General features: G+C 32.8%; 3 protein-coding genes and 1 non-coding gene across 4 annotated transcripts; all 4 read right to left on the reverse strand.

Annotated features, from left to right (window-relative positions):
• Nucleotides 1-785: 785 nt before the first annotated feature.
• On the reverse strand, nt 786-2238 carry PHYBLDRAFT_168639 (hypothetical protein; the record flags this gene model as incomplete). Its single annotated transcript, XM_018435911.1, has 4 exons — nt 786-840; nt 1262-1369; nt 1712-1965; nt 2212-2238. The coding sequence occupies 4 exons, from the start codon at nt 2236-2238 to the stop codon at nt 786-788; spliced, it is 444 nt and encodes a 147-aa protein (XP_018291323.1).
• Nucleotides 2239-2947: 709 nt separating this feature from the next.
• PHYBLDRAFT_145686 (hypothetical protein) lies at nt 2948-7951 on the reverse strand (the record flags this gene model as incomplete). Its single annotated transcript, XM_018431513.1, has 22 exons — nt 2948-3180; nt 3239-3439; nt 3499-3597; nt 3647-3807; nt 3880-4082; nt 4267-4326; nt 4395-4718; nt 4781-4951; nt 5024-5163; nt 5270-5369; nt 5425-5570; nt 5643-6024; nt 6105-6166; nt 6223-6400; nt 6462-6518; nt 6582-6776; nt 6846-6940; nt 7015-7137; nt 7200-7296; nt 7370-7469; nt 7573-7646; nt 7733-7951. The coding sequence occupies 22 exons, from the start codon at nt 7949-7951 to the stop codon at nt 2948-2950; spliced, it is 3420 nt and encodes a 1139-aa protein (XP_018291324.1).
• Nucleotides 7952-9405: 1454 nt separating this feature from the next.
• On the reverse strand, nt 9406-10589 carry PHYBLDRAFT_124985 (hypothetical protein). Its single transcript, XM_018429022.1, has 3 exons — nt 10229-10589; nt 9827-10012; nt 9406-9754 (listed from the first exon to the last, which is right to left on the reverse strand). Exons 1-3 carry the CDS (start codon nt 10582-10584, stop codon nt 9529-9531), a joined length of 768 nt encoding a protein of 255 aa, XP_018291325.1. The 5' UTR covers nt 10585-10589; the 3' UTR covers nt 9406-9528.
• Nucleotides 10590-13230: 2641 nt separating this feature from the next.
• Nucleotides 13231-13304, reverse strand: PHYBLDRAFT_t140. Its single transcript has one exon. It is a non-coding gene; the product is annotated as a tRNA-Arg (tRNA).
• Nucleotides 13305-15202: the final 1898 nt, after the last annotated feature.

A 15202-nucleotide genomic window follows, 5' to 3' on the forward strand; every position in this document is an offset into this window, starting at 1 on the left:
GAATTTGAGAAGATTTCATAATTTTTAGGAAATAAAATTAAAAAGGGGGAGTGAGATGAATATCAGTCATGCGGTCCATGCAAGAGTGGCGTTTTAGAGAAACCTTATATTTTTTTATAAAACGATTGGGTAGGGGTAATCAAGTGTTTCAAAAAATATCACCACGGCTAGGAAAACTTTGGTGATTTATAAACCGGTTCGTTGGACGGGGTAGCTATTTGTTTCAGAAACGCCTTAGTGTTTCAGAGATCTTTTTAGATATTTTTATAAATTGAATTAGACGGCCTAGTTTTTTTTTTCATATAAATTTGATGCTTTTGTGAGGCCAAAAAGGAGATACCTTCACCATTCATTTTGTTAACGAATCTAAATATATCCTAACATTTTCAGAATTGGTCAATACCCAAAAATCGCCCCGTTACTATTCGTTTATTAAAAAATCCAATGCTTTTCTAGACTCTTAGAAATAATTTCCACATTTAATCAATCCTTCACTATTCGTTTTATATAACCAACCCCCAAGACTTTTTTAACTCTGACTTCATAAACACATAACTTACCCTTCCCCCCCCACTCCCTCACTCCCCCCTTTTAATTTTCTTTAAAAATTACAAAATTTCTTAAAACTCTGTGATTTTATTAGAGAATCTGCAGCACTAGCACTTTTTATTTTTAATCGAAATGAAGCACTTAAAAAATAATAATATTTTCGAATACATTCTTCTTTTCTTAAAATAATTTTATTAGACCTTTGTCTTTTAATGATAATTTAGCAAAAAAGCAAATTAAATACTTTCAATATTATCAGCTTTGTAGTAAGCATACTTTTTTCGAGTTTTTCTAATTATTATTTATATTATTATTTTATTTAAAGAAGAAGAAAAAATGGTTAAAACAGGAAGGCAATTTTTTTTTAAAAAAAAATATTAATGGAAATCTATAAAGTAGGTCATAAAAGATTCAAGATTTCAGTAAATAATTTTAGAAATGTAATAGCTAGGGCTGCTTTTTCTTCTTTTGAACTACATTTTCCAAATTATATATATATTATATAAAGCCAACTTTGAATAATACCACTGTAGATACTCTTAATTACATGATTTACACTCTACACTTTGTCTTTCAATTACAAAAAAAACAGACACATGGCTTCGTTTACTACAAAAACAATTTGAGTGATCCTCTCTCTCTGCTCCTCTTCAACTTTACTCTCGAACCTCTTCTTCCCTATATTCTCAGACCGCACTTTCTTAGGATTTACCTCCTCCAGTTCAAGCCTAAATAACTGTTCTCGAACTTTGCATTTGTGATATACATACCACAATTGGGTGAAGAACAGACTCCACGACCAAACACTGGTTCCTTCTTGCTAATAAATCTGATAAGTTAACAATCCCCGGAACTGTTATACCCCAGCCACACTTATACTACACGTTTAGATCATCCACAGTTGTTTGTGTAAATAAATGTTTTGACTAATTTCTTTAGACAATTATTTAACGGATATCAAAATTCAGTGCTTCCCTAAACCACTCAAGCAATAAGGAAAATGTGGTTCCAGGTTTTAATAAACCGCTGTGGGCGCTCTTTGACCTTTGTGTTTTAATTATAATTTACCAAAAAGCAAGTTAAATACTTTTAAGATTTTCAGCTTTTTATTAAACAGAATACTTGCGAGTTTTTTTCTGATTCTTTGGTGAAAAATAAATACTTTAAAATCTCATAAGTGTACGTTACAAAAAACGTGCTCTTGTTACGAGAGTCTTGAGTTGAAGAATATATAGTGCCTTTTATCCAATACCAGTTGGTAGACTTTTGACTATTGTAATTTTTAGAGGCAGATATATACTGAAAGTAGAATGTTGGATTAACATCATCTTTATATTTACTTTTCGGTATCACTAAAATATTGTCTTTTGCATATCGAATGTCTTTATAGAAGACTAAAAACAACCTGACGAGTCTCTTTACACAGAATTTTTAAATTCGAATATAAAATTCGAATATCTTTCAATCAAAGACTCAAAGCAAAGAAAATCTGAAAGTACTCTAACAGTTTCCTTATAAAAAAGCGTTAGAACTAGAAAGGGTGTGAACTTGTAAAAACTTGATGGAAAACCTCTACAAGTTTACTCTCTCTCTCTACTATATTGACCTTTGACTGTAATATATCGGGCTAATGAACCGGATTACGCAGCTTGGGAGGCATACCAGAGAACAATCTTTGATGATCTCCATTTTATTCCTGCCAATTTAGTTGCTTTTATGAACAAATCGCTGCAATATTTCCTTCAGCCATCACATCTCATAAAATTGGTCTCTCTCTTGTACTCACTCTACTTTCATTTATTGTATTCTCTTCTTCTCTCCTTTTTATTTTGTTTTTCTTACTATCTGTATTTTCTGTATTTTTTTGCCTTTATACTTATTAGCTTACAACTTTATCCCCATGGTTTGTGCGTTCATTAATATTTTCCCATGTACCTACCTCTCCTTTATAAGAAGTAAGGCCTGTTTCTTGGTCAATTTGATAAATTTTTACTTATACAACAACAACAACAAAATTTCTGACGATGTATTATTTTTTATGTGCAAAATATTGATGAAAATAGTGTTTGACAAGTATATTGGTTGACATGTGGAATTCTAGAGATTTCTTGGAAATTTTTATGTGGGATCTCAACTATTCTTTTCACAGTGTGGCCTTTATCGTAGGCCTTTTTTTTAAAAAAAAAAGAAGTATAACCGTTTATACGATATGGGAGGTTTAATATATATATATATATATATATTTCCAATGTCAATAATAAAACAAGCTTAAAGAATTGGTAAGAATAGTATGTTTAAATGATGTTTAGTGTCAATTATATAAGTATATGTGTATGTGTATGTGTATGTATATGTATATGGTGTAGCATAAGTACATTAAATTAGACGAAGGCGTGTATCAATAATACTCTTCTTTGAGAGTCCACACGCCCCTTCCTTGGGCATCCTTCTCAAATCTTGCAATGGCTTGCAGCATTTTTCGAAATACCGCGACTTGTTCTCTGTCAATGTCTATGTCTAAAGCGTCCATTATAGCATTACTTTGAGCTTGACCGTTGTTTTCAGAAAGATAATCACGGATTCTATTAATCAATCCTTCTTGCTTTGTATCACTTTGTATTTCTGGGGGTGCTATTGGATATTGTTAGGCTTGGTAAAGAAAGAGAAAGAAAAGAGTAGAAATGTTTACCTGTACTTGGTCTTCCCTCTTGAAGAGCTTTCTTTCCTCTCAACTGTGCCAAAACTGAACTACTTGAAGATCCAAGACTACCTTTCCCCGTCGATATACCCTTGAATCCGGAGCCAAATCTTTGTGGTTGAGGTGCTGGAGAAGAAGGGAGTGATCTAGATGATGAAACTTCAATAATATGACGAGGAGCTCCAACAGTTCCTATAAGATAATCATTAATAAGTGCGTATAATTATATACTACTGAACTATACAACGTACCCGATCTTCCTGTCCATGTGGGCGTTCCAATGTCTGCCATTCGTCTACGTTTCCTTGATTCTTTCAGCGCATCTGCTGCCTTTTCCGCAATCAGTGTAGCTATTACATCAAATAAGTTTGGGAAAGTTGATATTATAAAAGCACTTACCTTCACGCTCGACAAATAAATCATCGTGGGAAGTCGAATCCATAATTTGATCGTGTTTAAGAGCACTTTGAATACCCGTCATATCAAAAAGGCTCTGTAGAACCCCATCCTCTTCACTTGCTTCGTGGTTTCTTTTTTTCTTATCCTTCTTTTCGCCGTTACTATCATAAAAATAAAAGTAAAAATGAGCTTATTTTAAGCTAATAAAAATGTTCTTATTTGTACAGACTTACTAATTCTCGACACCACTCACTCCAGAAAGAGATTTCAACTGACGATTGTCGTCATCATTCTTACTTCGTTTCTTCTTATTCTTACTAGAGCTCCCCGGTTGATCGTCTTTATTATGGATTTCTGTTCCTTTGAATAATCTCCCAGTCTCTGTAGACGTGTCATCCTCTGCTCCAAGAGTAAATAGGGACTTTAAGTTACTTGCCTATAAGAATCGATGTTAGCTTTTTTTGTTTTTTATTAATTTTTTTTCTGTAGATACTTTCATCAAAAAATCTTCGTTGTTTTGGGTCTTTCAAAATCTTATTTGTCAAAAACTGTTTGTAAATCTGACGATGATATATTTTTTCTTCTATTGTTCCACTCGTTATTAGACGGTAGATAGTAACGTCTTTCTTCTGTCCAAGTCGCCATGCACGCTCTCTTGCTTGAATATCTGTTGATGGATTCTATAATATATATATATATATTAGTTTGAATTCGGGTTCTTTCTCTGGTAGATTTAGTAAATATTTACCCAGTCAGGATCGTATAAGATGACACGGTCTGCACCGGTAAGATTAAGCCCAAGCCCGCCCACCTTGGTCGTTAAAAGAAATACATAGATATCCTCGTTCGTATTAAATTCATGTACAAGTGCCATACGATGTGGAACAGGTGTTGTGCCATCCATTCGACGGTAGTTATAGCCAAGACTCTTAACCATCAGCTCAATAATGTCAAGCATTTGGCGGGTTTGGCTGAACAGAAGCACGCGGTGTTTTTCGGTTTTCCACAAATTGAGGAGAGCTCTCACTACAACCATTTTTCCGCTTTTCTCTGGATCGCCATAAGACGGGTTCTACTCTGATACCTTAGAAACTTGGCTGTCCCTCAAACACATTACTAAAAAGTGATACTTACCGATTTTGCTTTCGATATATCAATGATATCAGGATGATTACAAATCTTTCTCACGATATCAATTCCATAAAGGACCTGTCTTCGATGTTCCAAGATAGAGTCCATGTCATCAGAATGGATAAACTGTACGTATGATTGTCTTTGTGGCTTTGTGAGCTTACAGAACAATACCTAGAATCCAATTAATTAGTTATTTTTATTCACTTTAGTATTGGTATTATTATTACGAGTGGTTTGACTTACTTGCTCACTCTTTTTTGGCAGGTCCTGCGCAACATCCACCTTCATTCTTCTCAGCAGATATGGATTTATAAGATCTCTTAGCATGCATGCGCATTTATAGGCAGTTTGGACTTGTACGTTTGTCGCATTTGCATATCCACCTATACGTATAGGAACCGAGAATTGCGATTGAAAGACAGGCAAGGTCTGTTAAAGGTATGCAGGTAAGAATATGTACATTTTTTTAGTCTCAGTTATACATGGTACTTTCCCCAAGTCTTCCCGGAAATATGAAATCAAAAAGTGACCATAGCTCTTTGAGATTATTTTGAATAGGTGTACCCGAAAGAATAATTCTGTGCGGTGTCTACAAGTATGCATTAGTACGACATGTTTATTACTAAACATGCTACAAGATATACCTTGAACTGTTTACACGCTAACGTTGTTTCAGAGTCAGGATTCTTTATTTGATGGCCTTCATCCAATACTACGTATCCCCACTTGTGTTTTAACAATATCTCTCGGTAGGTCTGAACACCACTGTAAGTTGTAATCAATATCCCACCTAAAGTATAGAATAATAAGTACAGTTACTCTAGAGCTACAAAGCGTCCCTATATTTTGCATGAGAAATTACCGCTTTTGATAAACCGATCTACCATTGCGGCTGCATTCTTTCCGGTTTTTGTAAAAAGAAGATTAGATCTTCCTTTACTTTTTTGGTATTTTGATTTTTGCCCTCGTCTATCAGGCTCATAATCGTCTTCCATTTCTTCATAATATAAATCATCTTCGTTCACTTCAAAGTCGATATTATTTGGGTCGGATAGTCGCAAACCACTTCCACTTGAATGCAAAATAGCGACGCGCGCTGGTGACCACCATTGATGGAACTCCTGGATCCATTGCTTCATCACAGTAGCCGGGCACACAATTATAGACGCTTTGCCTGGGCCTAGTAGTTTTGAATAATAGAGTCCGGAAAGAAATGCGATAATCTGAACTGTCTTTCCTAGTCCCTATTTTTTTATAAGCAGTAACGAAAAAAAAAATAGGCGTGAGACTGATAGTACAACATATGTATGTTACAATAGTGTACCATCTCATCACCAATAATTCCTCCAACTTCTTGACAGTGAAGTTCCCATAGCCATCGGATACCTGGATTATTATGTTAGTATATGGGTAGATTAATTTATTAATTATAATAATCTTACATGTCTTTTGATAATCAAATAAAACATTCCATAATTCACCGGGAACACGCATGCGGTTATCAAAGTGAGCGTCTTCATAAGCAGGATTCGGTTGATATATCTCAGTGCTAGGGTCAAGGTCAGGCTGAGACTTTATACACTCTTCAAATTCCTCTAAAGGCAAATTTTCTGCTCCGGGCTATGTCCACTTTTAATAAGCAAACATGCGTCCTGTAATGTGCAGGACATTTAATACGTACCGTATTAACTCTATATATAGTGGTTTTTCTAGCTTGTAGCCATCTCTTTAGTCGTTTCTAGTAAAAAAAAACCCAGTTAATATTTCAAAATCCATATTAGTGTTACGCTTATTGTGTTACCTGATAGTGTGCTTCATTCCCGTCGTCTTCAAACAGATCACGGATACTATCTTCAGCTTTTTTATTTTTTCTTCTTTGTTTCAAATCATTGTAAGCGTCTTCGTCTTCAATATTTTCTTCATTAATATATGGCTCGTCTTCGTCTTCGTTTTCATTTTCTTCTTCAGAAGCACCGTATTCATCATCTGATATGGCCTTTTGTTTTTGTGTGTTTTTTTCTGCAAAATTATATAAATCCGGGAATGTGTCTTTTGGTACATTTACACTCTCATCTGTATTGGATATAAACGAAGGCTCTACTGTGTGTTTGAATGCCATAGGGTGTCCCTCAGATCCCGGTAATGATGGGGCAGATGGCCCTATAGTAGGTCATATACTTTGTTGATTTTTTTTTTCATTTGGAAATTTTAGAGAGAATATGTGATCTATCTACCTGATGAGCTGCTCTGAATATCGTTTTCAAAATCGGCCTCTTTGGCAAATGGGGTTATTTTTCCAGTACGGATAAGATATTCCTTTTGTGTTTCATCGTGGCGCCTTAAATTCTTATTTACGGCTATTAAAAGGTCGAATATGAGATCAAGTCTAAATACTTGGATAAAGTCATTCTGCACTCACTTTCTCCTGATGCAGAACGAATTCGTTCTTCTTCTCGTTCTTTTAATCGATTTAATATATCTTCTTCGTCTGATTTTGCTGCGCGTAATCTAGCAGCCTGATCAAGACATATGAGAAAAAAAACCGAAAAGCAAGACACAGCTTTTAGATAGTTGGTATGCCCTTCTTACCTGTTTATTAAATTGTGGTACTAGCCCATCTTTTTCTAATGAGGTTAATGTCTTGTCTTTGAGCTTCAATTTCAAAATAGCCAATTGTTTTTGTGCTGCTCTGAAAAGAAGTACACGATATTGTTACTTCACATGAACCAAATAGTGTATCAATTCTAACTTTTTTCTCTATATATCTATATATTATTTCTCAGAATCTTTACTCAATCTCTTTGTATGTTTTGGATAATCGTTTTTGATCCAATATATCGTCTTGTTCAGTCAAGGCCTTGTCTGCCTTGATAGAGCATTACCGGGTTAATACTTTATGGTATTCAACCTAGTTATTATTTGATGATTTATGTATTACTATTATTATTATACCTGTGCAATAATGTTTTGTTCTAGCACTGTCTGGTCTACTAATCCCACACCCAAGTTCTTCAACTCGGTGTTAACTTTGTTTTGTGCAATTGGTGTAGACACCTCCAAGATTAGGTCATTTTGAGGTCTATACAGTTGGTTTTCATTTTCCTCGTCACTTGAAAATTCCTCTTCATCTGATAATGGTGAAGATGAGAAGTCATCGCTACTGTCGCTCATTACTATGAAATAATGTATTCTTGCCGCAGTCGTTTTTTTTTCTAGGCATTCTTAAAGGAAAGCTGCATTGATCGTGACTTACTTTGGACCGGCATTTCTCTAAAAATCACCCTATGCTTAATCTCAAGAAAGAGAAAAGAAAGGTTTATGCTTTGTAAAAATACCTCTTTACAGGTTACATGATGTATATTTCTTCTTTATATATATAACAAAAGTCATTTTTGATAAAACTATATTCATGATCTTAAATGTATGGGAATAAACTACCATTTTAGCAACTACGTTTTTTGAAGGTTTGAAACCGAAAAAAAAAATCAATGATAAAATAACGCTTTGATTCCTGCGTGATAAACAACGAATGTTTTTTTAAAAAAAATAGATAAAAATGGTGTGTCAGATTGTCTGTGCTTCAACAATATCCAATACTAAGCTTGATAGTGACAAACCATGATGAAGTTTATGTCTTGGTACGATTAATTTTCATTATTAAGATATAATATTTATCCAAGCATAAACTATTGTATGTATATATTTAAAAAAAAATAGATGAGCGGAATTTTATAAAAGCATGGCTTACTTATTCTTTTAGTTAAAATTGAGTATAAAAGATATAAAAGAGGTATCATAAGAGCACTGTGTGAGTGATAGTAGTGTTATATAACTTATAAAGGCTTTTAGCAAGTATATAGCCCTACTAGGAGTCAGCTTGTATGTTAAAAGGTAAAATATAATGTATTGTCCTTGCCTTTTTTCCAAGTATTGCAGTTTGATGAATCTGTTTGAATAAACGTTAAATATTCATACTAATTTTTACGCCTGTATGTGTATAATTGATAATTCTGTTAGGATTTTAGACATTTGGTAGGTATAGAGAAAATGAATATAAGCTAAGCATCTTCCGAGAATGTTTTGATAGTATCTTGAAAGTATAAATAGAGATCGCCGAATAATGCTCTAGTACAAATTGTCTTGTATTTTCATCTTGAGACTACCATATGGTCTGTATGTAGTGATTTACTTATTTTTACCTTTTATTATTATTATTATTATTTTGGCCATCGGTAACAAAAAACACACACATATATATATATATATATTAAGCTAGTTACCGAGTTGACTGTCAATGCTAGATTATGTAATACTTTGGGCATTTCTCTAAATGAAATTACACAAAAACCCGCGTTTGTATACTTGTGTAAAGTTGTTAGAAAATAAAATTAACTGCCAATATCCTTAGTGGTAAGCATCGGCTTCTAACGAGAAAGTTGCTAAAAACGGTGATCTTGAGGTTTCTTCTTTTTTTGTGTTATATATAATATATAAATATATACTAGAGATAATAGATCTCAAAGGGGGTACATGGGCTGAGATTTGTGTGTCTATATATCCCCCACCCCAAATTTTGTGTGAATCCCGAGTGTGTTGTAATTTTTTTTGAAAGTTGACAAATGTTTGGTCATGAATGATGCCTATAGGTGTGGTGTTTATTGGTTGTAACAAATCGAAGCAATCTTGCGTCGTTTTATGATATAGAAAAACAAAATACAGTAGTCTAATGCGTATTCTGATGAATTCCTTTAAAGGGTTCTATCGAAGATGGCATTGAGGGAAGCCCAGACAGCCTTGGGGGACTGTGCGGCGTCAACACCGTACCAGATACCCTTCTTCTTGTAGTATTCGGCAACGGGGCCGGTCTGCTTGTGGAAAGCATCGAGACGCTTGATCAAGGTCTCGGCGTTATCGTCAGAGCGCTGGATAAGAGGTTCACCGGTGATATCGTCAACCATATCGACCTTGGGGGGGCTGATACATAATATAAATAATCAGCACAACCATCTCTATTTTCGTTCTCATTAGCACATTCTATATACTCACTTGAACTCTCTGTGGTAAGATCTGCCAGAGGCAGTGTGGATCAGACGACCTGTGATACGGGACACAAGGAGACTGTCATCAATAACGAGCTCGATAACAGAGTTCAAGGGCTTCTTTCTCTTCTCAAGCATATCATCCAACTTCTGGGCCTGGACGACAGTGCGGGGGAAACCATCGAGGATGAAACTATAAATGACAAATCATTAGATTCTATTCATCAAAAGTCTAGTGCATCATCACAATCAAAAAGTAGTTGTTTTTACAACATCTGCCACAACAAAATCCATGCCGTGAACCAAAAAAAAGATAAAAAAAAACGGCATGTCTAATTTTACTAAACTTCTCCACAAAATATTCTAATCGCAGTAATAAATACTACAAGATATACGTATTGTTACTCACCCATTCTTGCACTCGGCATTCTGATCCAAGTTCTCTTCAATCATGCCAACGACAATCTCATCGGAAACAAGTCCTCCGGCATCCATGACCTTCTTGGCTTCAATACCGAGGGGAGACTTGGAAGCGACGGCGGCTCTAAGCATGTCACCGGTAGCCAAGTGGCAGGCACAGAACTTCTCCTTGATAGCAGGAGCCTGAGTGCCCTTGCCAGCACCGGGAGGACCCATGATAACCATACGGAGCTGCTGCTTGGGAAGGCCCTCGACGACCTTCTTCTCCAGGGCAGCAAACTTCTCGTGGAGGCTGTGGATGTTCTTCTTGATTTCTTCAAGGACAGCAGAGTGATTGTCGACCATTTTACTTCTAAAGCTTCACAAGGGGAAAAAAGTGCAGGGGTTGGCTTCCGAAAAAATAGAAAGCAATCAGCGATCAAGAGTCACGCGTGACGTAGAAGTCCGCTTCCTTCGGCTTGTCACTGCTCCTTCTTCCGTAAAAGGAACTACTGTATTTTCACTAAAATTCACATGAAAGGAACTGTGAAGCATAGTTTTTATTTAAATTTGCTTGTCATTTGGCTTTTATTTTTTTATATGTATGATATTTCTCGTTGGGTACATTTCACTCAAGATAGGATACGAAATAAAGGCTGCTTGTGAAATGAATAATAATTTTATTTCATTTTGGAAATCAATTCTAGCTCAATTGTTGTAAATATACTTTCCTATTTCTATTAATCAATTCCGTGAAATCTTCATAGTTGTATACCGTGCTGCTCATATGCGATCTTTGTCAGTCCAATTAAATTTTTATTAATAAAATATTGTATCCATTACCATTGTAGAATATTAAAAAGATATGCTTATTATGTCTATTGTACACTCTCTCCCTTGCCTGTTAGGGCATTGGCATAAGCAAGCACTTTACATCGTCATATTTATATTTATTAAAGCCAAACTATGGTGGTCGAGTATATATATATACATTTTTTTAACAAGAAAATAAAAACAACTTAAAGACTGATGCCAATATGCTCGATCGGTTTATGGTTTAACCTCTCTATATTCAAGCTGTAATCACGTCATCCAAAAGAGGAACTTTACTGGAAGAGCAACGAATTCCCACGAGGAGTAATCGTATCTATTGAGATTAGGTGTGAATTTTAACCCATCCCCTGTGTAGTAGTGTTTACTTATACAAGTGATCTTTATACCCCCTGTACTTCCAAACAAGGTGCTGATGATTACATAACATATCTACTATCAACAGACATCTTCATAGTACAGAAACCTATATCTATTTTCTTGGGCACGTTGAGGGCATGATAAATCTCCTTTTTTGCATTCATTTAGAAATAGCAGTAAAATTCTTAAGTTACTTTTTGTAGCTCTTAAGAATGTTGTGTAATTTTTTTAAGAAAACCCTAATTAAATTAAATGTGATTAAGAGGGATAAAAGAACTATTATTTTAGGTTACTTATATTAAATAAATTATCTGAATATTTTACTGGGCTTGATAGGAAAATTGATACGAAAAGAATGTGCATAGTGTTAGATTGTTGTTGTCCCAGCTTTGTAAATGTGTATTATGTAATCAGATCCGAGTTTCATAATTACACTGAATAGCGTTAAAATTTGATAATTAATCTGCGGTACATATTTACAAGCTGGAAGAATATGCATATATATATATATATATATATATATGTGTGTGTATTTTCAAGTTGAAAATCTTTAAAAGCTAGGTTAAATATTTGATATCTTTATTTTAACAGTTTTAAGATGAAGAGATATAATTTTAAAAATCCATTACTTATTAACATTTAGGTAATTTTACCTGAAGATACTACTACATAAAAGAGTAAAACACCTATAGAAACAAAATGTTTTTTAATCCATTTATTTGGAATATTGCACTGTTCATTATGTTAAATTATAAAATGTTCATCAAGCTGTATGTAATATTGTGACAATATTTTGCTTTATTATAGGAAAGTAATATAAGAAATAAGAAATAAGATAAACTAAAACAAGGTACTGTCGATCAGCCCATTGGAACTATAACCCAAAAGCTCGAAAGCTTATAAAAGATAATATATACGTCCCGTGTTGCACCTATGGGTGAAATTTGATGGCGTTACTGCTCATGTCTATAATGGAACATATGAAATGACTGATACTTTAAAAGGTTTTACTTTTACTAATATTGCTAAGTTGTAAAGATCAAGAAATCAGGTTTTCTTTTAAAGAAAAAAAATATGAGTATGTAACCCCCTGTCTATTAGGAAATGTCATGACACAAAGACTGGGTATGAGAATAAATTTGACTTTTGAGGCGGTACTATGAAATGTAATGACCCTCTAAATTCTGGTAATTTTTTTTTGTTATTAAGTACTAGCATAAATATAATTCTTTCTCTGTGGTTACTCTCCAGAGTATTACAGTAAAATAATACATATATCTTGAGCTTTTCTTTTGTAAAACATGAAATACGTAGTTAACATCTTTATCAAATATAAGCTGTAGTTTTTTCTTTTTTTTTCTTTATTTCAGAAAGACATTTTTCATTAACTGCATTAAATACTTTATATCATATTTGCATAGAGTAACCCGCGGCCACGTATAATACCAAATGCTTTCACAAAATATTCAAAAATATACAATATATTGTAGAAATAAAATATTATAAATTAAGTCTTTTTTTTCATTTATTAAAAAGTCTGTTGTATTAAAATTAATACCCTCAATTCTTAAATAATCCACAGTGTTTAAAAAGACACTATTCCTAATCCGCATTGTTTTTTCCATACTATAATATGATTAACATTGGTTAAACCCATTGAGAATCATAAACAAAAATAAAAGAATAAAAGATCGTTGTTCTCAAGAGAACTGTGTAATCGGTTTCCTGATTGGGCGACAAATATTCGGTAACGACTAAAATAGACAAGGCAAGCCACCTTGTATAACAGACAAAAAGGCTAAAATAATTTATGGTGCACTGCACCCCCGACGGGGGTCGAACCCGCAATCCTCAGATTAGAAGTCTGAAGCGTTATCCAATTACGCCACGGGGGCATGTGATTGAAATGACACGTGGCAACAAAGTTTTGTAGCACACACATTATAGTTAAAGTTCGATCCGGACAAGTCTAGTAAATATAAAAATATAATCATTATCCAATTTATCTAGAGTAAAAAGAGCTGCAACTATAAGTTTCATTAATAAAATGGTTTTTATTTATTTTCTTTTAAATTTATAGATATTTTAGTTATATTATATTATATTTATAAATTATTTTTTTATACTTTATAGTATTTCTAATATATTTATTATTAAAGATTTCTTTTTATTTTTCAATTTTTTATTTTGATTTTATTATTAATAATTGCTATAATACTTTAAGTAAAATAATATAATATAACTTCTATAAACATATATAAGAGAATATTCTAAAACTATTCATTAACTGACTTTATTAAAAATATAAAGATTTTTATATAAAAGTACAGAATTTTAACTATAAAATAGTGATTTTTTCTTTTAATATAGTGACATTCTCAAATTAATTTAAACAAACTCTCAAGTTGATTTAAATTAATTTCTAAGTTGATTTAGACAACCTCCTGAGTTGTTTATTTTCTAGCTGTGGTATAAATACCACAATTGAGTGAAGAACAGATCTTACAGCTAAATACTGGTCCTTATTGCTAATGAATCTGACAAGTTAACAATTTCCAGAAGTGTTATACACCAGGTACATATATATTACATACTCATATAGTGTAAATCAACTATTATATAACAGAGATTTGAATTACAGAGATTTAATAGTAATAGATATAAATAATATTATTTTGTCTCTTTAATAAATAACACTCTCACAGTATCTACTTTTCCTATTATTGAGATACTAACCCATAAACAATCCCAAATACTGCAGCTATTATATATAAAATCAATATTGTATAACAAACATCATTTTAATTTAGCTATCAAACATTTTAAAGCTGAAATAAAAATAAATGATATGAGAAACAATATTAATTATTATACAAAATACAAAACAAAAAGCTTTTTTTTAAAAAAATAAACAAAATAAAATGAAACAAAATAAAATAAAGTAAAATCTATATAAACACTCAGCTAAAGATTTATCTATACTTTATATCTTTTCATTATTCCTGTAATAAAATAATTTTTAAAACATAATATATCAGATTTACTTGTTGTTGTATCCAACATAATCATAGATTCAAATAGAGTGCACAGACAATAAGACAAAGACATATTGAATAAGCAACCAGTATCAATTATACATTATTTCTCACACTATCATTAAATAAAAAATATACCAATAACAAGGTCACACACCTTAGTCAACATCACTAATCACTCAAACAAGAGCGTAGATAATAACTTAACAATATATCATCTATGATATAAGAAAATAGATATCACATAATATATTCATATCATTATCTCAAATACATACACAATGTCTATATAAACTCATATAGCAAATAGTAATAGGAAATCATTTCTCTTTATATCAGTAAACAAAGTCTCATCATACTTCTTATCTGCACTTTGTTTTTCTTTCTTTTTTTAAAAAAGTATAACAATATGTAGCACATGTCATATACGTATGCCTTGTCAAATGACTGACATTTCTTCTTATCAAACTTATATACAGTGGTGTTTCATCATAATTCCTATTCTTCTTTCTCTCATCTTTTATTATGAATCCAACATCTCAAAGTATCCCATGTGGTATTTCAGGTACGAAACAATAGAAAAATAAAATATTTGATAATAGAGATGTATAGAAATACTTTGAGACTGTATATCAGTTGTCTTTATTCATAAATAAAAAGTGTCCCTTTTTATAAGAAAACACAATCTGCTCTTGTCATTACGTCTTAGTTTCTTAAGGCTTTCTTCCTTTACTATATTTGGTTATTAGAGTGTATTT

The sequence above is a fragment of the Phycomyces blakesleeanus genome, assembly GCF_001638985.1.
Source record: "Phycomyces blakesleeanus NRRL 1555(-) unplaced genomic scaffold PHYBLscaffold_11, whole genome shotgun sequence".
In the NCBI taxonomy this organism is placed as follows: Eukaryota; Fungi; Mucoromycota; class Mucoromycetes; order Mucorales; family Phycomycetaceae; genus Phycomyces; species Phycomyces blakesleeanus.

Coding starts and splice junctions, on each gene's coding strand:
- PHYBLDRAFT_124985 (XM_018429022.1), bottom strand. CDS start 10,584: ATGGTCGACAATCACTCTGCTGTCCTTGAAGAAATCAAGAAGAACATC. Junction 10,013..10,228: donor AATGCCGAGTGCAAGAATGG/GTGAGTAACAAT, acceptor TGTCATTTATAG/TTTCATCCTCGATGGTTTCC. Junction 9,755..9,826: donor TCTTACCACAGAGAGTTCAA/GTGAGTATATAG, acceptor ATTATGTATCAG/CCCCCCCAAGGTCGATATGG.